Source organism: Cyprinodon tularosa, unplaced genomic scaffold (genome assembly GCF_016077235.1).
Source record: "Cyprinodon tularosa strain WSP-4 unplaced genomic scaffold, ASM1607723v1 ctg38, whole genome shotgun sequence".
NCBI lineage: Eukaryota > Metazoa > Chordata > Actinopteri > Cyprinodontiformes > Cyprinodontidae > Cyprinodon > Cyprinodon tularosa.
In genome coordinates, this window is record NW_024039096.1 from 3,700,727 (window position 1) to 3,725,108 (window position 24,382).

Consider the following 24,382-nt stretch of genomic DNA (forward strand, 5'->3'; position numbering starts at 1 on the left):
GCTTGGATGCAGCTGCTCGACCATGGAAACCCATTCCATGAAGCTCTCTGCGCACTGTTCTTGAGCTAATCTGAAGGCCACATGAAGTTTGGAGGTCTGTAGTGATTGACTCTGCAGAAAGTTGGCGACCTCTTCGCACTATGCGCGTCAGCATCCGCTGACCCCGCTCCGTCAGTTTACGTGGCCTACCACTTCGTGGCTGAGTTGCTGTCGTTCCCAAACACTTCCATTTTCTTATAATACAGCTGACAGTTGACTGTGGAATATTTAGGAGCGAGGAAATTTCACGACTGGATTTGTTGCACAGGTGGCATCCTATCACAGTTCCACGCTGGAATTCACTGAGCTCCTGAGAGCGACCCATTCTTTCACAAATGTTTGTAAAAACAGTCTGCATGCCTAGGTGCTTGAATTTATACACCTGTGGCCATGGAAGTGATTGGAACACCTGATTCCAATAATTTGGATGGGTGAGCAAATACTTTTGGCAATATAGTGTATGTAAAAAGAACAGCACAACCAACGAACATGTTACGAGACATACAGTAAAGTAACACCTAGATACTATCGCTGACGTATAAGTACTATTATTTAATCTGACATGTATTCTGTGTTACCTGAAGAGAAGAAAATGGGCTTTCTTTATGGAAATTAATTTCTAAGTACTTGGAGCTTTCCTTGTTTTTTTTAAAACTTCACAACATGTCTTTGTTTTGATTTTCCTCATAATACTTTTCATTAATGTTCCTGGACAAACCTCTAAAGCCTTCATATAACAGGATTTAAACAGAGAGCATGTGAACCAAATGCTTTTCTTGTAAACCTGAGTGACAAGTCATGTAAAGTGGAGCTGGCTGTCTGACACTTTTTAAATCTTGCTGTCTTATGTCACAGTATTTCGGTAAGCCTACTGACTTATTTAACACTGTATTTGTCAAAATTCAAACTAAGACCAGAAACTGTGTGTTGGAGTGGTTTGATCTAGAGCAAAGTAGATAGTCTAACCTTTCACAGGTTCTGGTGGAACATTTCTTTTCTTCAGACGATGATGATGATGTGAAGCCTGAATCCTTGTGATAAAGACGTCTTCCTCCTCTAGCTTTAGACTTATTCTTTTTAGATGAGTTTATGTCATTTTGGTTGGTATTTTTATTTATTTAACCAGCAGTTTTTCCTCTGTGGATCATTTTGTCTACGTCCAGTGTTTTGGGTGTCAAGAGAGGGATCACAGGAAGGAAAACCTGGACCGGATTTCTGCACCATTTTGCTGTTTTTGTTCTGAAGCAATGCAAATGGAAATACTATTTATGTCTTTTACAAACATAAGCTCATTAATTGTTAAAATATATCTGTCATTTGTGTGTTTTTAGCTTTCTTCCTGTATGGGAAGCTTTTCAAAAATTCGAAACATTAGTGCAGTGGTTTATGTTAAAATAAACCTTTGGGTTAAGTTGTCGCAAGCAGGTTTTTCTTGTGTTTCTTGAAATTTTTATTTCAAGTGGCCTTAAAAAGTCTTAAAAAGTCTTGAATTTAACTTGCCTTATGCTGTAGGAACCCTGAATATTTTGTTATTAGGCTGTGTTTAGAAATACCTACATGAACTACAAATTACCAAAACCTGATGGCCAAAAAGATTTGATTTTACATTTTGGTTCCTGCAGTTTTTACCACAAACCTAAAACACTACAGTAGTAGCAATTAAAAATTTCCCAACTTTCCTTGATGGGCGCTTTGCTGGATCTAAAGAAAAGACACTGTAATTCAGTGCAAGGATGGAGTCAGAGTAAAACACTATGGACCCTGTCACACCAGTGGCTGGAAGTTGAAGAGGGTTTCACTGGGAGTTGGAGGGAAGTGGGCCGCCATTCGGCCGGCGTTTGACCAATTTGAATGGCTGTTACTGTATATTCACCTTCAGCTGCAACAAATAGCAGCGGTAGATGCCTGACTGCCTGGTCCACCATAGAGAGCTTTCATTGGAGGCTCCCAGCACAGTTGGTCACCAGTATGCTGGGTTCTGATGCTCCATACAAGAAAAGGATATTTCTGTAGCAACCTCATTCAGATAAACTGATTGCAGAGATGACATTTTTAAAAGAACTTCCTTTAAAATGTACTAAATCTACTTTTTTTTGTAATTGGTCAAAGAAAAGAAATCCCACCCGCACCTTAGTTTGCAAGACAAAGAACAGAACAGCTCAACACAGCAAATATTCAGCATCCACAGCTTCTAGCATGAATTTAAAATGCAGATGCGTCCTAGTTAAGGTGTTGGACATCTTTTTAATGTTCATTTGGTGTGACCCAATTTTTACACTGCAAAAAACATCTAAGTAAAAAATGTCTTAAATTAAGTGTATTTACCCTTAATTTGAGCAGGTAAATAAGATGTTTTTCTAATGACGTTGACTGAAATGCTTCCTTTTAAACAATTAAACTAAAAGAATGTTATAACACATGGCTCAACTTTACATCCTTAAATATCCCAAATGAGTTTAGAAAGGCACAGACCACACTGGAAAAATGATGTAGAAATAAGTAAAAATTTCTTAAACTAAGGCTACGTTCACACTGCAGGCCTTAATGCTCAATTCCGATTTTTTTCTGAAATCGGATTTTTTTGCGTGTCCGTTCACACTTCCAAGTATATGCAACTTGTATGTGATCTACTGTGGGCACTGAAAGCGTTCAACCGAAGTGTCCCGCATGCGCACTCGAGGACGCGATGACGTCACATGTAGCAAGCATCCTCAGTGTTTGCGGAAGTAAACATGACTCGTAATACCGCAGCGTATATTGCGTTCTTTAAGTTCTTATCCAACAGGAGCAGGCACATTACGAACGAAATCTTTTTAAGAAGATCAAAAAGAAAGAGAGCCAGGTTCCGGTAAGACCCTTCGAGTTTGGTCTGAATCGAGCTATCTTTCCAAATATGAATTAAGTCAGCAACCTCACTTTCTCTCCATTGACTGCTCTCTGTGTTATCTTCCGCAATGGTTGTTAGTTTTTCCCGCCTCTGCTTAGTAGGATGCAGATTAGTAACGTTTAGTAACATTTGTCAAGTATCAATGACGTGTAGGTCGGATGAATGCGACCTGGCCGTACAGACACAGGTCGCATTTGAAAAGATCAGATACGTATCGGATTCAGGACCACATATCCAAGTGGCCTGGGTCGCATTTGAAAAAATCCGATCTGTGTCGTTCAGACTGTCATAAAAAGATCTGATACAGGTCACATATGGGCAAAAAAATCGGAATTGGGTCACTTCAGGCTGCAGTGTGAACGTAGCCTAAGTATATTTATCCTTAATTTGATTCAGTAAATGAGATATTTTGCCAATGGAATGAGGAGATTTACTCTTAAAATGAAGCTCTAGCGGAAGTTCAATTGAAGAAACTCTGACTTGCCTCCATCAATCAGAAGCCGATCCGTCTCTGAAGCGAGCCAATCAGCTTCGAACTACTCCACCATGAAGCCAAATCAGCGTCCTGCTTCCACTTTATAAACTCCCTCAAATCTCACCACAGCCGCTATCCTGCAATCGCAATGTCGGATTTCGATTCAGACGACAATCCAATTTTCCCTGCTCGGAGAAGCTCCCGTCTAGCCGCTTTCATCTCCTTCTTCCGCGTTACACTCCAAGGGTATATTGCCAGGCTCCGACCTAGACTCTGCTCAGCTGTCTCAACGAGCCTCCCTCTTACCTCCTCGTGATTCATCTCCCTCGCCTTCCGCTCTTCAATCTGCTCCGATTCCTGGCCGCAAAGACATGCAAGTCCTCCGCTCCCCTCGCCAGGCGCAGAAGGCCTCCCGGATCTGTCCCAGCAACAGTCACCGCTACGCCCGCTCCTTCTCATCGTTTCGATGCAGCCTTGGACCTTCTTCAGCTTCCTGATTCATAACAGCTCCCCCGTCTAGCCCTTCTGGCGTTTAACAGCTCTCAGCCTCCCTCCGCTCCACCGGACTCTCTCACTCAATCCGTTTGACGCTGTCCGCACGCTCCAAACGTGGAAATCCCTGCACTGCCACGTCATCCCTGCCGCTGTCTGCTCAGAGGGACCTCCCCCTCCCCTCATTCATATTAGGGAACGCCCGCCGGGCCAGCCTTAGGTAAGACGTATTCAACCATGTTTTCATTCATAATTTTCTATCTATTTGAGTTCGCTCTTTATGCTTTGTCTGCCTCTTATTCAGGCATACCTTATATTAACATGCATGCTGATATTTCCACTAGCCTCGTTCTAACTATCCAGGGGAAATATTTTAATTTAGTCTTTCTTATTCTTCCCTCCCCTGAAGTCAATCAGCAGGTCGCTTCAGCAGGTGACATCACAGTTTTCCTTAAATCATCTGATCTCCGTCTATTCAGAGATCCTCTATTGGCAATTTCCTGCCGCATTCAGCATCTATCGCATGACCATAGCTTCCGCAGGAGGCCATTCAATATCAGTCTATCCCCGCCGTGCATGCTTCACATAAATCGTACCTCAGTCTTAGCGGCCCGTCATCTTACCACCCCTTATTATTTTTCTGATTATCGTCTTGTCTCCTCATAATCTGTCGTTTGATAATAATAATAATAATAATAATAATAATAATAATAATAATAATAATAATAATAATAATAATAATAATAATAATAATAATAATAATAATAATAAAAAAAAAAATACAAAACTGATGTTCTCCATCAGTCATTTCTAATGCCAATTGCGCTCCTTGCTAGGTCAGCTAACGTAGGCTGCCGTTCAGATCTCCTGGTCAGACTGCTTCTAAATTGGAACGAAATTTCTTTTCTATGTCGACATTATCTATCTCCTGCCATGCTTCAAAAATTTTATGGATGCTGCATCCGTAGGTTTTGGGGGGTTCTTCAGGACAAGTGGTTTGCGGGTTCATGCCTCTTTTATTCACACCCAATTATGCTTGTGTGAGGTCTACCCTTAGCTAGCTTGCCATCGTGGGGCTTTGGGAAGGAATCGCGTCCGCCCACTGCGATAACATCGTAGTAGTTGAAGCCACTAATAAAGTCACTCCTCCTCCCAGTCTCTCATGCCCTTCATCAGAAGCATCCTGGCAGCAGTCACTAACGTTTCATCATCTCGGCGCGTCATGTTTCAGGCATTCTAAGCACCTTCATTTCCCCCAAGGGTTACCCTACGTCCACTCATGGTTCCTTCACCACCTCAGGATACTCTTAGAATCATGTGGCCTTCCCTCTAGTAGGTAATCTGGGCATTCGTTCTGGACCGAGCAGCTGCATCGCAGCTACTCGCGGGGGTTCTGAGGCTTCCCTCAGCTCTGGGCCGATGGTTCACCAGCCTATACCTCATTCATCCGCCCAGAACTCTCACCAATTCTCGCAGCTCAGCGCTCTCTCTGCCTCTAGGTAACTCTATTACAAATACTGGTGGTGGTTCAACTCATTCTCATAATTTTCTGACCTAATCACGACCATCCTCTAACTCATTTTCTACTCCCACTCCTTATCAGTTTTCTTCATTATTCCCTGCTTCATGCAGTCTTCCATGCTGTCTCCTTGCTATATTCATGCTGTCTTCATTCTGGCTCGCATTCATGCAATCTCACCTTTATGTCAGGCATTTACATGCATTCTCCTGTGTGTCACGTCACGTCTGGTCCGTGTCTCGTCATGCATTCCCTAATGCATCAATTCTTCATATATGTTATCATCCGCAAGAAATCATCCGCAAGATCATTATCAGACTCCTCCGCAAGATCATTATCAGACTCATCCGCAAGATTCATTATCAGACTCATCCGCAAGATTCATTATCAGACTCATCCGCAAGATTCATTATCAGACTCATCTGCAAGATTCATTATCAGACTCATCCGCAAGATTCATTCCCTAATGCATCACATGCTCCCTATCTGTGTCTCGTCATGCATCCTTTACGCCATTTTGCTTGCATTTCCAATGCATCAATATGCACCATGTCTGCGTCTCGTCATGTGTCTGTATCCCGTCATGTTATATGTTCTATATGGACTCATCCGCAAGATCATTTTCAGACTCATCCGCAAGATTCATTATCAGACTCATCCACAAGATTCATTATCATCGTCATCATAATGGGATACATCATCATCATCATCATCATCATCCACAGGATTCATCATCATCGTCATCCGCAGGATTCATCATCGTCATCCGCAGGATTCATCATCATCATCTTCATCCGCAAGATTCATCGTCATCATCATGGGTAAGTCATCCTCATCATCATGGGTAAATCGTCATCATCATCATGGGTAAATCATCATCATCATGGGTAAATCATCATCATCATGGGTAAATCATCATCATGGGTTCATCACCATCATCATCATGGGATCATCATCATCATGGGATCATCATCATCATGGGTTCATCATCATCATGGGTTCATCATCATCATGGGTAAATCATCATCATCATGGGTAAATCATCATCATGGGTTCATCACCATCATCATCATGGGTTCATCATCATCATGGGTTCATCATCATCATGGGTTCATCATCATCATGGGTAAATCATCATCATCATGGGTAAATCATCATCATGGGTTCATCACCATCATCATCATGGGTTCATCATCATCATGGGTTCATCATCATCATGGGATCATCATCATCATGGGATCATCATCATCATGGGTTCATCATCATCATGGGTTCATCATCATCATGGGTTCATCATCATCATCATGGGTAAATCATCATCATCATCATGGGTAAATCATCATCATCATCATGGGTTCATCATCATCATGGGATCATCATCATCATGGGATCATCATCATCATGGGTTCATCATCATCATGGGTTCATCATCATCATCATGGGTAAATCATCATCATCATCATGGGTAAATCATCATCATCATCATGGGTAAATCATCATCATCATCATGGGTTCATCATCATCATGGGATCATCATCATCATGGGATCATCATCATCATGGGTTCATCATCATCATGGGATCATCATGGGATCATCATGGGTTCATCATCATCATGGGTTCATCATCATCATGGGATCATCATCATCATGGGGTTATCATCATCATGGGTTCATCATTATCATGGGTTCATCATCATCATGGGTTCATCATCATCATGGGTTCATCATCATCATCATCATCACGGGTTCATCATCATCATGGGATCATCATCATCATCACGGATTCATCATCATCATCATGGGTTCATCATCATCATGGGTTCATCACCATCATCATCATGGGTTCATCATCATCATGGGTTCATCACCATCATCATCATGGGTTCATCATCATCATGGGTTCATCATCATCATGGGTAAATCATCATCATCATGGGTAAATCATCATCATGGGTTCATCACCATCATCATCATGGGTTCATCATCATCATGGGTTCATCATCATCATGGGATCATCATCATCATGGGATCATCATCATCATGGGTTCATCATCATCATGGGTTCATCATCATCATGGGTTCATCATCATCATCATGGGTAAATCATCATCATCATCATGGGTAAATCATCATCATCATCATGGGTTCATCATCATCATGGGATCATCATCATCATGGGATCATCATCATCATGGGTTCATCATCATCATGGGTTCATCATCATCATCATGGGTAAATCATCATCATCATCATGGGTAAATCATCATCATCATCATGGGTTCATCATCATCATGGGATCATCATCATCATGGGATCATCATCATCATGGGTTCATCATCATCATGGATCATCATGGGATCATCATGGGATCATCATGGGTTCATCATCATCATGGGTTCATCATCATCATGGGATCATCATCATCATGGGGTTATCATCATCATGGGTTCATCATTATCATGGGTTCATCATCATCATGGGTTCATCATCATCATGGGTTCATCATCATCATCATCATCACGGGTTCATCATCATCATGGGTAAATCATCATCATCACGGATTCATCATCATCATCATGGGTTCATCATCATCATGGGTTCATCATCATCATCATCATCACGGGTTCATCATCATCATCATGGGTAAATCATCATCATCACGGATTCATCATCATCAACATGGGTTCATCATCATCATCATCATCATGGGTTCATCATCATCATCATCATCTTGGGGTCATCATCATCATCATGGGTTCATCATCATCATCATCATCATCACGGGTTCATCATCATCATCATCATCACGGGTTCATCATCATCATCATGGGTAAATCATCATCGGTAAGTTTTCGGCGTCTACCGTGGTCGCCATCCTCATCAACAACCTGGCTCGGTAAGTTGTTCGCAAACCTTCTCAGCATTTCATTACGCATTCTTTATTCTGTCCCTAGTGTATGCCCTACGAGCATACGGACTCTCCGGCCTCGACCTCGGCTTTTTGGGGGAACATCCCTATTCACATTCATCTACTCATGCATGTTAAAGCATAATTCAGCATGAATGTTCCTGCCGAGGTCTGAGCGCCAAAGACTATACTTTCTTATCAATAAATTCTTCTAATTATCTTTTCTCTCTGTGGGAGTTTTTCAGATTGAAATGAAGCTCTAGCGGAAGTTCAATTGAAGAAACTCTGACTTGCCTCCATCAATCAGAAGCCGATCCGTCTCTGAAGCGAGCCAATCAGCTTCGAACTACTCCACCATGAAGCCAAATCAGCGTCCTGCTTCCACTTTATAAACTCCCTCAAATCTCACCACAGCCGCTATCCTGCAATCGCAATGTCGGATTTCGATTCAGACGACAATCCAGCCACCTCCATCCCCTTCTCCGCCATCGCAGCTGAATCGTCCTCTATGACACGACTTCACCTCAACCTCATCAGAGAGTATTAATCCCAGTTGTCACCATCCCTCATCTCATCGCATTGGTCCGGCAGAAGACCACCATGTTGAGCCCGGTTCTGCCAGAGGTTTCTTCCCAAGGGGAGTTTTTCCTCTCCACTGTCGCTTCATGCTTGCTCATCATGGACAGTTTACGGTACCTGCATCACCAAGCAGGACCGCTATATCCCGAGTCTGAGTGAAGCCTGGCGTCAGCTCCCTCAGTCTTCTAGTCCCACAATTCTGCTCAGCAGATCACCTTGTCAACCAGCTCGGATTAAACCACCACCAGTTTCAGGCCCGGGGGAACATCCCTATTCACATTCATCTACTCATGCATGTTAAAGCATAATTCAGCATGAATGTTCCTGCCGAGGTCTGAGCGCCAAAGACTATACTTTCTTATCAATAAATTCTTCTAATTATCTTTTCTCTCTGTGGGAGTTTTTCAGATTGAAATAAGATAATTAGATAAAATGCGCTGGAAATAAGACAGAATAAGAAAGGATAACTGGTTTGTGTTCAGATTGGGCAACAATGTTGATTAGGAATGAAAAATTAGCATTTTATTTGATCAAAAATAAGGAAAAAAATCCATCAAAACATAGAAATTCTGGATGCCATTAAATCCATAAATATAACTGTTTTTTTTTCCAAACACATTTTTTCTTTTCTAACAGAATTTTATTAAGATTGAAAACCTTTTTACTAAAAATGACCTTCCAAATGAAAAAAAAAAGAAATCCAAGTATTTTAAAAGCGTCAAAAGTAATTTCTGACAAACAAGCAATGCATGAATGCGTTATCGTGTTTATCAAGCGTCTCTTTCGGGGCTAAAGAGCGACTATTTGAAGCTAGGTTTATGTTTACGCTCGATTATGGTGACATTCTATACATGCTTTGCTTACAGTAAATGTATTCATTCACTGGATGCTGTTTATCCCTGAGCTTTAAGATTAATATCAGCTTTAAAAGGTTTCAAACATCACGGAATGAAGAAGCACAGGTTAGGTGGATAGCCTGCAGCATAGACTGTATGACTTGCACACTTTTATTCATAAGGTGGATCGCTTCCTTCTTATTTGCTGAACTACTTAAATGGAAAAGCCACTGGAGGTTAAATTGTTTGTGAGAAATTTACTTTTATATTCGGTCCCAAAAGTCCGAACTGAACTGTGAGAGAAATCTTGACAGCTTTCTGCTCTATCTGCACGGCGACACCCACAGGAAAGCTTGGAGTTAAAGGTGCTGCTCTACAGTACATGTTGTTAAAAATGGCTAAAGATTGTAGGAAAAAAAATGTCTGTAAAATTTTAAAGAGGGGGATTTTTTTTTTTATCTAAATTTTTTTTTTTTGTCCATTTTTTCTCCCCTTATTCTATATTTGGTCTTGAATGTAATGTAACTCCGGAAGCTGGTGCCAGTCTTGTCCAATATTCCTTTGGAAAACACATTCCTTATCTCAACTGGATTGTCTCTGCTGAGATTAAGGCTACAGTGGAAAAAATTTAAATAGATAACTTATTTTTTCTTAAAGTAAGTGCATTTGTTCTTGGATTGAGGAGATAAAAGAGACATTTTGCCAATGGAACAAGACAGTTTACATTTAAAATAAGAAAACATAATTGCATTGTCTTATTTCAAGTGAATATTATCCAATTATCTTTTTTTAAGAGTAAACATGCTCATTCCATTGGCAAACTATCTCATTTAACTACTCAAATTAAGGCAAAATACACTTAATTTAAGACATTTTTTACTTATTTCTAGATCGTTTTTCCAGTGTAATCATTATTACGCACATATTTACACTGTTTACTAGTTTGGAGGGCCATTTGCACTGTTTTTTTGTTTAAGAGCAAAAGAGGGATAAATATGTAAACTCACCAAACTAATCAGATTTGTTTTATTTTGAAAATCAAAAGCAGCTTGTATTTTTCTTTTACTTTGTTCTGGTCTTTAGAATAAAATCTTGATAAAACACCTTCACTGGAAAAATGATCTAGAAATAAATAAAATGTCTTAAATTAAGTGTTTTTACCCTTAATTTGAGTAGGTAAGTGAAGTAGAGTATTTTCACTCTTAAAATAGGATAATTAGATACCAATTCCCTTAAAATAAGACAATCCACTTGTGTTTTCTCATTGTAAACCGCAAAAACCACCTAAAAATTAGAAAAAATATATTAAATTAAGTGTATTTACCATTAATTTGAGCAGAGTAAATAAGATAGTTTGCCATTTGAATGAGTATTTTAAGCCTTAAAATAAGATAATTAGATAATATGCACTTAAAATAAGACAATGCAATTGTGTTTTCTTATTTTAACTGTATATTGTCTTGTTCCATTGGCAAAGTTTCTCAATTATCTCCTCAATTCAAGAAAAAATGCACTTATTGCAAGAAAAAATTACTTATTTAGATTTCAATTTTTTGAAGTGTAAATGTAAATTGTCTTGTTCCATTGGCAAAATGTCTCTTTTACCTCCTCAATCTAATAACAAATGCAATTATTTTAAGAAAAATTTACTTATCTAGATTTCGCTTTTTTTCCAGTGTTGCTTGTGGTTGTAAAATGACAATGTAAAGAAATTCAAAGCGGAAAACAATAACGGAAAGTCATTTTCTGACATCAGTTGATGTAACTTTCAGAAAGCTGGTTGTCTCCTATATAATGCATCCTTGTCTTCACATGCCTGTAAACAGATCCTTACCTGATAATTACACTGGGGTCGTGTGTGACTCCACAGGTCATAATGGCCTTAGTCCCTTTGATGACGCTCTGGTCCTGTGGGGGGGTGGTAATCCGAGTGCGAGCTGTGGAAACAAATCAAAGGCATGAGGGAATAGAGAAAGAACATGTTTCCTCAAATACAGGGTCAGAGAGAAAAACACAGCCGACGCTTATGCTGGTTAAACTGACAAGCTCCAAATGAAGAAACAAAGCAAGTCTCCCACAAAATGTTTTATTCATAGTCCTTAACAAAATCACTCAGCTTTTGCCCTGATTCCTTTGAAATGTTGTGCATTTAAATGTGTGTTTGGTCAAACTGCTCCTCTGGAAACTTACCCCAGACAATGAGGTCAGCGGACGCCTCATCGATTCCCCTAGAATTGCTTGCCATACAGGTGTAGGTCCCGGCATCAGTGATGTGGGAAGGGGATATGAGCAAACTGCCTGACTCCAGCAGAGTGAACCTGGGCAGCTGCACTGAGCCACTGGCCAAAACGCGCTCTCCTGCAAACAGAAAGTTGCAATGACAGAAGGATGAAACAAGAGAAAAATCATTTTAGAGGAATAATAAGTATGGATTTGAAAGCTATGGTAGAATATGTATCTGTGTGCAATCAAAACTAAAACATTAATTGGATTCATTGCGATTAATCAGTGTATTAATCGATTAATTGTTAAATGGAGTATTGAGACTCTGAAGCATGCCTTTAGCTGACAGAGTGACCCACTGAGAGCAGTAATTATACCAAGATTGCAAAAAAAGATATAAACATTTTGCATTTAAGATCAGTGTTGCATCGATGCCATTTTCTGGCCCCGATACCCGATACTAGGGGTGTAAATAATAATCTTTTTGTATCGATGCATCGATCCAACAGCCGACGATCCGATGCATCGTCACGTCCACAAGAGAATAGAATCATGTTTTTTTTTTTCCTCCGATATATTTTTATCCATTTGCTCCTGGCCGTAATTCTCCCTCCCGTGCTGCGGTGGCGCTAAAACCATTTTGCCCTCCTACCTCGCTTCCTGGTTATACTCTTACAGCAGTGTGTTGTGGTAAGCTTGACACAGACATTTTTAAATTATGCTCAGTATTGAAGCGTGGTCTGTGCTACACGCTGTGGGTCTAGATACGGCCGAGGCGACGAGGAAGTGGGGGCGAGTTTAGTCCGACGATGGAGGGACATGAGGGCCAAAAAGAGCAGAGATCCAGGTGGAAAAATGGTCTCAGCGTTCTCGTGCACCTCGCTCTTCTAGCGGGTCAAACTTCACGAGTTGTTTTCCGCAATTTTGGTCATAAAATCAAAACAAGCCGGCCTCCTGTCTGCGGCACTGTTGGTGGTCAGCTACAATCTGGGAGAGGAGCAGCAGAGCGTCTGTGGAGGGGGCGGGACGTCTGGAGCCGAGGTATTTCATTGCACTCATTGCACTGATTTTCTGCAGTATTTTTGCAGTATTGTTTTATGCAACTTTTCTACTTCTGATATTTGCTGTTGTTTCTAAAAAAAAAAAATGCGTAACGATATTATAGCTTTCATTTATTTATTTCAAACTTAACACTTTGTTTAGCCTGTAAGGTGTAAAAAAAAAAAAAGAAAATTAATAAAATTTTTTACAGATTAATCGATTAATCGAATCGAATCGTGGTGTATTCTTGAGTATCGAAAATAATCGAATCGTTGGGTCAGGAAATCGATACTGAATCGAATCGCCACGATGGATGTGATTTACACCCCTACCCGATACCTGGCTGTGCAGTATTGGCGCCCTATTTGATTGATTGGATCAGGGCCCCGCCCGATACTGGTATCGGTGCAACACTTTTTAAGATAAAAAATAAATAAAATAGGCTGTCAATATGCTCTACACAGAAATCCAAGGAGAAAAGTTTGAGTTTCACCTGGTTTAATGTTGTAAAAAGTGTTTATGAAGGAACCTGTGGCTATCCAATTATTAATGGATTAATAAAAAAAAGACAGATTAATCAATTTGTCAAATAATGGTTAATTGCAGCCCTAATCAAAATCAGCAAGGGTTGTAGAAATATACATTTTCAAATAGGTGGCCTTTATCTAAAACTTAGACTTAATGACGTCCTTTCTTTCAAAGCAACTTTAGCAGCTTAAGTATGATTAGAGTCAAACCTTTATGCGCTGATTCTGTTTATGAAAAGTGCACTGCAAAAACGATCTGTAATTAAGTAAAAATTTCTTAAATTAGGTGTATTTACCCTTAATTTGAGCAGGTAAATAAGACAGTTTGCCAATGGAATTAGTATTTTTACATTTAAAATAAGATAATTAGATAATATGCACTTAAAATAAGACAATGCAATAGTTTTTTCTTATTTCAAATGTAAATTGTCTTGTTCCATTGGCAAAGTGTCTCACTTACCTCCTCAATTCAAGAAAAAATGCACTTATTTTAAGAACAAATGACTTATTTAGATTTACATTTTTTGCAGTGTGGGGTTTTAATCTAATTTGTCTCTGAAAATGACCGTTTTTTTTTGGCACAGATGAGTACAATAAATTAATAGCCTCCTGTAAAAAAGGATAATTTTACGTCATGATTTGCTGCATATTTTCCAAGTAGTTTCCAGTAAATTTAGTGGAGGATTTTGTCGGAGACCGAGAGCAGCTCTTTGAACATTTGACCTTTTTGAAATTCAGTGTCAACGAACATAGAAGTTAACAGGGGAGCATATAGATGTATATGTGATAACAGCCTTCATTTCATGAGGCTGCATACGCGTTTCTGTGTGTAACAGAGACCTTTCTGCCAGGTTATAGCGGGCCTCGGCGCTCCTGAGGTCTCACAGTGCAGGATGATTGACATTCCGTCAATCACTGTGCTGTCAGAGGGTCCGGCTGTGATGTTCGGTGCGATGCCTGAGGGAAGACAAATCACACACATAGAGCAAAGAGAGCTCAGTACAGTAACAAGAACGTGCAAGGGGCTAATGCACCTATCTAAGCCAAAGCTGCCTTTCACAAATATTTCTAAGCCCCAACCTGCAACATCAGAGAGCTTAGTCTTCGCTTTGTCCCACTAATTCTAAAGGGATTGACACGGCCTTCCCCCCGCTGACACAAGGGTGTGCCAACTGTTTATATTTTACACACAGAGATAGAAAAAGTATGGAAAGGAAAAGGAGAAATCTAATCATAAATGGAAAGAGAAGCCCCTCACAAAGCAACTAAAATCCCTGTGTGTGATGTGCAATAAATCAAAGCCCCTTATGGAAAGACAAGAAACTATAACTACTAAAAGAAAAGATGCATCAGGAGTTTGTCACAGGAGCAAAGTAAATATCTGAACTCAGAAAAATTGGAAATAATGATGTATTGGGTGAAAAGAGCGATGAATTGGAACCTGAACAGAGGAGGGAGAGGGAAAGGTAGCAGCGTTGTAGGAACAGAAATAAGGACGAAAAGAGGGATTTAGTGACTTAGAATATTATGAATTCTGATAACAAGGTGCATCATGGATTGAAAGCAGCAGGAAGGTAGACGCGGTGAAGAAAATTAGATGTCAGAAACTTGCAGAAAAGATGCACAGCGAGAGTACAATTACCACTGATTTTCAAATTCCTGCAGTGACACAAGCTCAGATAAAGAACAAAATAATCTGCAAATTATTTTCGAGTCAGGAGAGAGGATGCAAACATGGCTCTCAATGACAGCTTTCTGTTCTCTAAGGTTAGAATGGAGGAACAATTGTTCATTTCCTCTGCTTATCGAGGACCAGGTGGTGTTTAGGTCTTCTCAAAACAGAAGCAGTCTTGTGTTTTTTCCTCCTCCTCCATCATACAATGCACCAAGTAAGAATTCAGATAGTCGTTGAAACAGTTTCGTCACAAAGGAACCATCTTATCCGAAGGATTTCAGCTGTCATTTGTCAGATTTCTTAAAACGCCTTTAAATGTTTAGCATGCTAATGATTTCACAACACAGGGCAACTGTTTCACCAAATACTGCAATTTTTCCACTACCTGTAAAGTTTGGTGAGCTTTCTGCACTGCAAAAAATCTAGATCTAGATAAGTCATTTTTTTCTTAAAATAAGTGCATTTGTTCTTGAATTAAGGAGGTAAAAAAGACATTTTGCCTATGGAACAAGACAATTTACACTTAAAATAAGAAAACACAATTGCATTGTCTCATTTCAAGTGCATATTATCTAATTATCTTATTTTAAGAGTGAAATTACTCATTCCATTGGCAAACTATCTCAATTACCGACTCAAATTCAGAGTGAATGCACTTAATTTAAGAAAAATTTACTTATTTCTAGATCGTTTTTGCGGTGTGGGGAATCATAGTTTGTACACTGGAAAAAATTGACATCGAGATAAGTCATCTTTTCTTAAAATGATTGCATTTGTTCTTGGACTGAGGAGATAAAAGAGACAGTTTGCCAATGGAACAAGACAATTTACACTTAAAATAAGAAAACACAATAGAATTGTCTTATTTCAAGAAAATATCATCTAATTATCTTATTTTAAGAGCAAATACACTAATTCCATTGGTAAACTATCTCATTTACCGACTCAAATTAAGGGTAAATACACCTTACACACCAAACACACCAAATTTTTACTTATTTCTAGATTTTTTTTCTAGTGTAGACATCGATCAGTTGTGCATCTTATCAGAGTGGCTCCAAAATAACTGCTTGAAGGAATAGTACACCCAAAACATGATTAGCCTTCATTTTCTACTCACCCCCATGCTGAACAACACTCTGGAGTACTTTTTTGATATCTCAAATGCATCTGGAGATCTGGGAGGCTTCTTGCTGTCTGCTGACATTGAAATAATGGAGGTCTATTGTGCCCGAGACAGAAAGGTCCATTAAAGTCCACAAAAACTTGTCAATATTCCTCCATGCTGCTCGTCCAATGTATTCCAAGTGTCCTGAGTGGGTAGCATCCAGAATTTACTCGAAACGAAGTCCTTTAGAATGTTTTTAGAGCATAAACAGTAGTGTATATGATCTCCTAAAAGCGCGTTCACGAGTCTACGGAAACCGCGGCAGACCAAACCAGACGAAAGTGCGCATTCAGCTCGGCAAAGAACTCATGCTCTTCCTCAACACTGAAGTCCTCAGACATTTTTCTTTCGTTGTTTATTTCTTTGCACAGGTAAACAGCACATTTCTTCTTCTACGCTTGCATTATCAGCAGAGCAGACGCTGAATGCGCACTTTCATCTGGTTTGGTCTGCCGGCTTCCGTAGCGTCCTGAATGCGCTGGCGCGAGCTTTCAGGAAATACTATACACTACTGTTTATGCTCTAAAAACATTCTAAATGACTTCGTTTCGAGTAAATTCTGGATGCTACCCACTCAGGACACTTGGAATACATTGGACGAGCAGTATGGAGGAATATTGACACGTTTTTGTGGACTTTTATGGCCCTTTCTGTCTCGAGCACCGTAGACCTCCATTATTTGAATGTCAGCAGACAGCAAGAAGCCTCCCAGATCTCCAGATGCATTTGAGATATCAAAAAAGTACTCCAGAGTGTTGTTCAGCATGGGGGTGAGTAGAAAATGAAGGCTAATCATGTTTTGGGTGTACTATTCCTTTAACTCTGAATTACACCAAGACTGTCTCCATGTGTTTCTACCTTAAGAGAATTATAAACAACAAACTCAAAATAATTATTAATCAACATGAAATAAAGCCGGCTGGTGAATTTAAGTATCTGGGGGTAGTTTTATATTCAAAATTGAAATTTGATGCCCATATTAAGAAAATGACGAAAACTATGAAGACAAATATAAACTGTTTTCGAATGATTCGACCATGTGTATCAAATCAAGCTGCACAAGTATATTTACATGCAATGATTTTATCCCATATGTGTTATTGCTCCATCGTTTGGGCCCAGGCCACAAAGTCTGTTTTAAAACCTTTACTCTCAAGCAAGCATTAAAAATATTCGATCAAAAACCGGTGAAGTGGCATCACTGCAAAATTATTAAAAAATACAACACAATGAGGTTTGAAAATTTTATAAATTTCTCATTTTTAAAAGCTGTTTTTAAATGCCTTAATGGTTTTGCCCCTGAGGTAATCTGTAAATTTGTTTTAAAGTATGCAAATGAAGGAATCAGGACAAGAGCTGGAGCTAGTGGGAACTGCAGGGTTAAAAGATGTCGGACATCTCTGGGCCAGTCCGCCTTCTCAGTGAAAGCGTCACATCTCTGGAACTCTTTGCCTCTGGAGCTTAAGTCACAGACTGATGTTCAACTTTTCTCCACAAGATTGAAAAAATGGCTCAAAGACCATCAAGAGTGTGAGCACTAAACTGGCTTTTTTTTTCTTTTCTTTTTTTTTTAACTTCTCTTGTTTTTTTATGCATCTGTGTGTCGTTACTAACCTCCCTCCCCCTTAATGCTAACACCTTTTAAAAGCCTAACTAGGAACAAAGGCTGCAAATTAGCCCATGGCTACCAGCTGTGGCGATCTGGAGGCTTGTCCACTTTCTCCACCAGAGGGCGCCTGAGATCTTCCTCCTGAGGGCATGAGCTTTCTTTTACACACCTGTTTCCTGTCTGCTCATCAGAAGACCTACTTAAGGAGGAGGAGGCTGACACTTCCCTGCCAGAGTGTTTGCCAGTATTGCCAGTATTGGATCCTGACTTATCTGGAAACCTGTAATCCTGGAGAAAGTAATCTCTGTCTGGAATCTGCCTGCCTGCACTCCGTCTCAGTCTCTGCCTCTAGCTGCCGACTAGCCTCTGGACCCACAAGGTTCCCCCCCTGCCGATCAGATTCCTCTCTGAGCAGTGGCTTCCCTCCCGTGACCAGTCCGAAGAACCAGTTCATCCTTTACTTGTGAAAATTGTTTAATAAATCATTTAACTTTTTCTCTGTTTCAAAGAGTGATTTCTGCATGTGGGTTAGACGCCTAGAACCCAACATGACACAAGCCTTATGTACTTGGACATCGGCCACCTATTTGGTTGCAATGTTTAATTGTACTGTCCCTGTCAAATAAACAAATAAATTAAATTAAAATTCTCTTAAAAGGAATAGTACACCCAAAACATGATTAGCCTTCATTTTCTACTCACCCCCATGCTGAACAACACTCTGGAGTACTTTTTTGATATCTCAAATGCATCTGGAGATCTGGGAGGCTTCTTGTTGTCTGCTGACATTCAAATAATGGAGGTCTATGGCGCCCGAGACAGAAAGGTCCATAAAAGTCCACAAAAAACGTGTCAATATTCCTCCATACTGCTCGTCCAATGTATTCCAAGTGTCCTGAGTGGGTAGCGTCCATAATTTACTCGAAACGAAGTCATTTAGAATGTTTTTAGAGCATAAAAAGTAGTGTATAGGATTTCCTAAAAGCGCGTTCACGAGTCTACGGAAACCGCGGCAGACCAAACCAGATGAAAGTGCGCATTCAGCTCGGCAAAGAACTCATGCTCTTCCTCAACACTGAAGTCCGACATTTTTCTTTCGTTGTTTCTTTCTTTGCACAGGTAAACAGCACATTTCTTCTTCTACGCTTGCATTATCGGCAGAGCAGACGCTGAATCCGCACTTTCATCTGGTTTGGTCTGCCGGCTTCCGTAGACTCGTGAACGCGCTTTTAGGAAATCCTATACACTACTGTTTACGCTCTAAAAACATTCTAAATGACTTCGTTTCGAGTAAATTATGGACGCTACCCACTCAGGACACTTGGAATACATTGGACGAGCAGTATGGAGGAATATTGACACGTTTTTTGTGGACTTTTATGGACCTTTCTGCCTCGGGCGCCATAGACCTCCATTATTTGAATGTCAGCAGACAGCAAGAAGCCTCCCAGATCTCCAGATGCATTTGAGATATCAAAAAAGTACTCCAGAGTGTTGTTCAGCATGGGGGTGAGTAGAAAATGAAGGCTAATCATGTTTTGGGTGTACTATTCCTTTAACAAGAATGAATAAAGTTACTAGAATTAACTAATCAGCTGAGATTCTATTGGTATTCAGGATTACGTCACATTTTGCACAAATTCTTGGAGCTATGGATGGATTAAAGCTGTTATACATTTACAGAAAATAGCAGGAACGCATATTAAGCATTAAAATGTCCCTCCTCCATCTTCATTTTAAGATTAGACCACATTTTCATTTTCCGACATAATTACATCTCATCATCTCTGAATCCGACAAAGGGGCTTAAGTGAGCTACGCTAGGATTTAAATTCTATGCAAGAGAAGAACAAAAAGAAAAATGAAATGAACAAATAGCTTTCTACATCTTCAAGAGAAGAAATTCCTGGAAATGATTTCAGGGAAAGCTCCTGGGGTGGGGGTGGCACTCACTGGTTACAGCCAGGTAGGTGTTGGTCTGAACTTCTCCAGCTGCGTTTCTGGCAAAGCACTGAAACATGCCGGTGTCATCGGGCAGCAGGCCGTTGACCTGGAGGCTCCCCCCCACCAGCACCCTGTACCTGGGCGTCTTCACCGGATCAATGGGAAGGGCATCTTTGTACCAGACAATTTCTGGCTGGGGAACTCCTGCAGAGAGTCAATTGGATTACAGACAGCGGGTTATGGCTGCTCTTTCATGACGGCTTCATTTAAATTCAGTCCCTGTTAATAACACCCTGGCAGAGTTTGTCTTATAAAATCAAAGCCCATACTCACCCCTCGCCTGACAGGGAATGTCCACCACCTTCTCCATCTCAGCTGTGATGTGTTTCTCTGGTTCTTTAATAAACTGTGGCGGCTCTGACGGATTTAAAACAAAGAAAAAAACAAATGAAAATGAATGCACTGCAAAAAAATAAAATTGCCAAAACAGAAAATATGTCAATAAAATCATAATTTGATTTGATCTTAAAAGAAAAGTGACATATAGAATGAGACACTACACCACATCAAAGCTATCGAGCTTCTGGATCATAAAGCTTAAACGAAGAAAAAAAAAACAACTCTCAGATTTAAAATATCAGAGAGAGAAAGATGTCAAAGTCAGCAGTGTTATAGGAAAAGTTCACCCCACCTCATGCTTTGAGTCACATCACAACCTTGAAAACATCAAAGTGTTTCAGTGGGATGGAATCAAAGTGACTCAAGCAATGCTATTAAACTGTTTCTTGAGGGCAACCATTAGCTTCCCTCCTATTTAAATCAATACAGTTTTACTGTTACTGCCTCATGACTTCACAGCAAAGCCTTTCTCCAAATAAGCAACTGAGACGAGAGAGATTCACATCTATTTTCGGCCACATCCTTTCTTTAAGCATAATTGCAATGATTCATTCCCACAAATCGAAATGATGCTTTCAGTACCTTGCAAATATCATTATAAACCTTGAACCTTTCCTCATTTTGTCACATTACAAGCAAGAAACTTCAAAGTTTTATTGGATTTAATGTGTCAGATTAATACAGCATATTTTGGGAATGTAAAATGAAACCAAAATGATAGTCTTTATTATTTTTTTTAAAGGAAAAGTCTGGTCATATTCAAAATTTAAACTTCTGAAAGTATTTTAAAAATGAAATTAATACATACTTTTCAATAAATGATATGTGTTTTAATTAAAAGTAATTTCATATGAATGTGCTTCACTTTGTCAAAGAACACTACTGCCACCTACTGGTTTGTGACGTCATGGTGCGGTATCGGCTGTTGATCAAGTCCCAGTGCTGTATCTGGTGTTTGTCACAACGCGCTATTATCCAAGTCATCTTGAAAACATTCTTCAATTCTGACTTTAAACTCAGAATTCTGACTTTAATCTCAGAATTCTGACTTTTTTCTCAGAATTCTGAATTTATTCTAAGAATTCTGACTTTTTTCTCAGAATTCTGAATTTATTCTAAGCAGAATTCTGACTTTTTTCTCATACTAAACTGAAATAAAATGTAAAAATCAGTTAACTATTTTTTTTTTTTCAGTGGCCCTAATCCTCTTCCATACATTCCTAAACTTCTCAATGCAATAAGCATTTTTCAGATCCAATTTGAATTGTTAAACATTTTGATTGAAAGAGTTTCATTACTCTTCCCTTCAGCAACACTGTTTTCTTTCTCCATATTTAAATGTCTGTAACACAATGGAAGAGCTGATAAAGGAAGTGTTCTCAATTGCATTTGACACCAAAGGTGCTTATTAAAGTTTTATCAAATCATTTTGTTTTACATTCTTAACATAAAAAAAAAACCTAAATGGCGCTATGAATACTACTATAAGGGAAAACAATGAAAACATGAAAACAAAGCTTCAAATCTCTATAATGTTTTTGATTTCACACGTTCAGGTGTGATTAGTCACATCATTAAAATCTGTTCATGCTGTGTAACAACAGTTTTGACATAGGAAAGAAAGGTGTGAATTACTGTGGAACCATAGTGGTAACCGGAGTAATTAGAAAACACTGCAAACGTGAATGGAAAGAAAAACCTTCACAGAAAGTCAGACACCTATGATAACACGAGAGGAAATTGGCTGCATGAGTTTTTCTCACCAAACACATGAAGATATGCCCCGGCGCTGACAGAGGGCACGCTGCTGCTGCGGAGAACGGCCTCGCATTCATAGAAGCCGGCGTCGCTCACCATCGGGCTGAGGATGGTCAGTCTGCGGTTGAAGTCGCTCAAACCGCTGCTCACCAACATGCCGTTTTTACGCCATGAGATGCTCAGCTTGATAAGAGGTCTAAACACCAAAAAGAAGGAATCCAATTTAATTGTTCTGCTCTACTTAATTCCTAACCCTTGTTTTAAACAGTAGTGCCACTGATGGTTAAAGCTGCTGCAGGTTTCCTTCATTTAGAAAACAAAAAAACATTAAAGCAGCAACTCCTAACCACTAGGTGGTGCTAGACCTACAATTCCATGTTTAGTAGTGATGGGTTAATGAGGCATTTTGAAGTGTTTGACACATTGCCAAACTGTATTGATGCTTTCCGTAAAAGTTTAAAAAACAATCCACTGGACTTGGTTTCCAAGGTCAGAAGGCGTTTCGCTTCCCCTCCAGGAAGCTTTCTCAATTTAAATGTCTGGATTCGCAGTGAGTTTGAGGCTTATATATAATCACTGCTTCCTGGAGGGGAAGCGAAACGTCTTCTGACCTTGGAAACCAAGTCCAGTGGATTGTTTTTTAAACTTTTCGTTTCATTGGTTTAAAGGACCACTGAGGCCATGTAAACGGCACTGATTATCCTTTTTTTGTTATTTTAAGTTTTATGAATCCTAAGATCTTTTTGTCAGTGTGTCCTGCGCCAGTAATAGTAATATTTGTGTCCAGTATTTGTTTTCATGGCAACACCTCCAAAAGTTGTTTCAATAAATACAGCTATGTATGCTTTCAGTTATGTATGATTGAAGACACGATCCAGATCACACCCAGCCAGTCAGCCACTGGTAAGGGCTGCATCTTTTTCTTACAGTGTTCAGTGAAAATATCGCAATGCATCGCAATATTTCAAGTATCATGATGCACCGTGATAGAATCGCATCGTGGCATGTGAATAATGATTCGAATCGAATCATGACTTCTTTGCCAATACCCACCCCTAGTCAAGACTTACTCGATGCTGCTTTAAAAGAATACTCTGAAAGTTGGCTTCTACCTGGCATTGGCCACACACTCCATTGTGACCTCTGATGTTCCCATCACCACACTAGTGTTTCTTGGAGGTATGATGATCGTGGGAGCAATGGGGTCTGCAGGACCTCCGATATCTAGAACGACAAACAAAAACAATCCAAAATTAGATATAAAATTACATTCCGGTAAATGTGTTATAAAGCAGATGATTGGTTTGGAACAAGGGTACCAAACTGAAACAGGAAGTGGTGTGGTGGGATGAGTGGAAGATGTTGTACCTACTTAATGTCTTATAAATTTCATTTCCGCTCATCGCTTTCTTTGGGCGCCCGTTGATGTGAAATATTGAAACTGACCAGAGAACATGCTGAGCATGAGTTATGACTGAGAAATGGGTCGAATCGGATGAGACGGTGCACTGGGTATGCATAACAAGGTATCTGTTGGAAAACTACAATGACAGAAAACACATCCAACGTAAGGCTGAAGGTCTCCACGGATCACTGTATGTGTTCATTTCTCTCAGGCTTTTAAAGCTATGCGGGGGTAAACGTATTTCAGCTCTGTAAAGCCTGGTGGGGGTGTGTTGGGGTGTGTTTGTGTGTGTGTGTGCAGCTTGAAAAATGTCATGTCTGTGATAAACACGTAGCGATCTGTCAGTCCTGTCATTCCCTGAGACTAAGCTCATGGCAGCACATGTCAGACACAGCTGAGGGATATGTCATGACTCAATAACGCCAACCTGGGTTTATATGCAGGCCTTGATGTACGTAAATACACACATACCTTGGAGCAGGTCAATGACTGACAGCTACTCACCTGAGAGAGACTTAATCTGACAAGTCTTTGGGTATTTTAAAACATTCATGTACCTCAAAGTAAAACCTGTTCCTTTGCTTACTTTGGAATTTTGATGTGTGCAGTAAAGTAGTACCTTTGACATTTACAGCAGATTTTTAATTTATCATAGCAAGAATTTTATACTATTCAATTTTTTTTTTTTAAACAATAGTGCAACAGTGCTTTTCTGTAACAATAAAAAGTGTTGATGGTGGCCAGCTAGGATGGATCAATGTTTTAATGATGCAGTTTCTTGTGTCCAGCATGTCCTAGATATAGCTATAAAAAAACTCAACAACTGGCTTGTTGTGTTGGGAAAAAAAAATTGCATCACATGCATACTTATTTGATTGTTTCCAACCTGTTTCTGCT

General features: G+C 39.7%; 1 protein-coding gene across 4 annotated transcripts in view; it reads right to left on the bottom strand.

Annotated features, from left to right (window-relative positions):
• The window catches only part of sdk2b (sidekick cell adhesion molecule 2b), a 178,906-nt gene that overhangs the window by 141,078 nt on the left and 13,446 nt on the right, over positions 1–24,382 (bottom strand). For all 4 annotated transcript variants that reach the window (XM_038296880.1, XM_038296878.1, XM_038296879.1 and 1 more), the window contains exons 2-8: positions 23,193–23,304; positions 22,086–22,276; positions 20,257–20,340; positions 19,933–20,127; positions 14,368–14,484; positions 11,927–12,094; positions 11,571–11,673 (exon numbers count right to left, since the gene is read on the bottom strand). In XM_038296880.1, coding sequence (XP_038152808.1) covers positions 11,571–11,673; positions 11,927–12,094; positions 14,368–14,484; positions 19,933–20,127; positions 20,257–20,340; positions 22,086–22,276; positions 23,193–23,236 — 902 coding nt within the window. In that variant the 5' untranslated portion in view covers positions 23,237–23,304. The remainder of the gene's footprint in view (positions 1–11,570; positions 11,674–11,926; positions 12,095–14,367; positions 14,485–19,932; positions 20,128–20,256; positions 20,341–22,085; positions 22,277–23,192; positions 23,305–24,382) is intronic.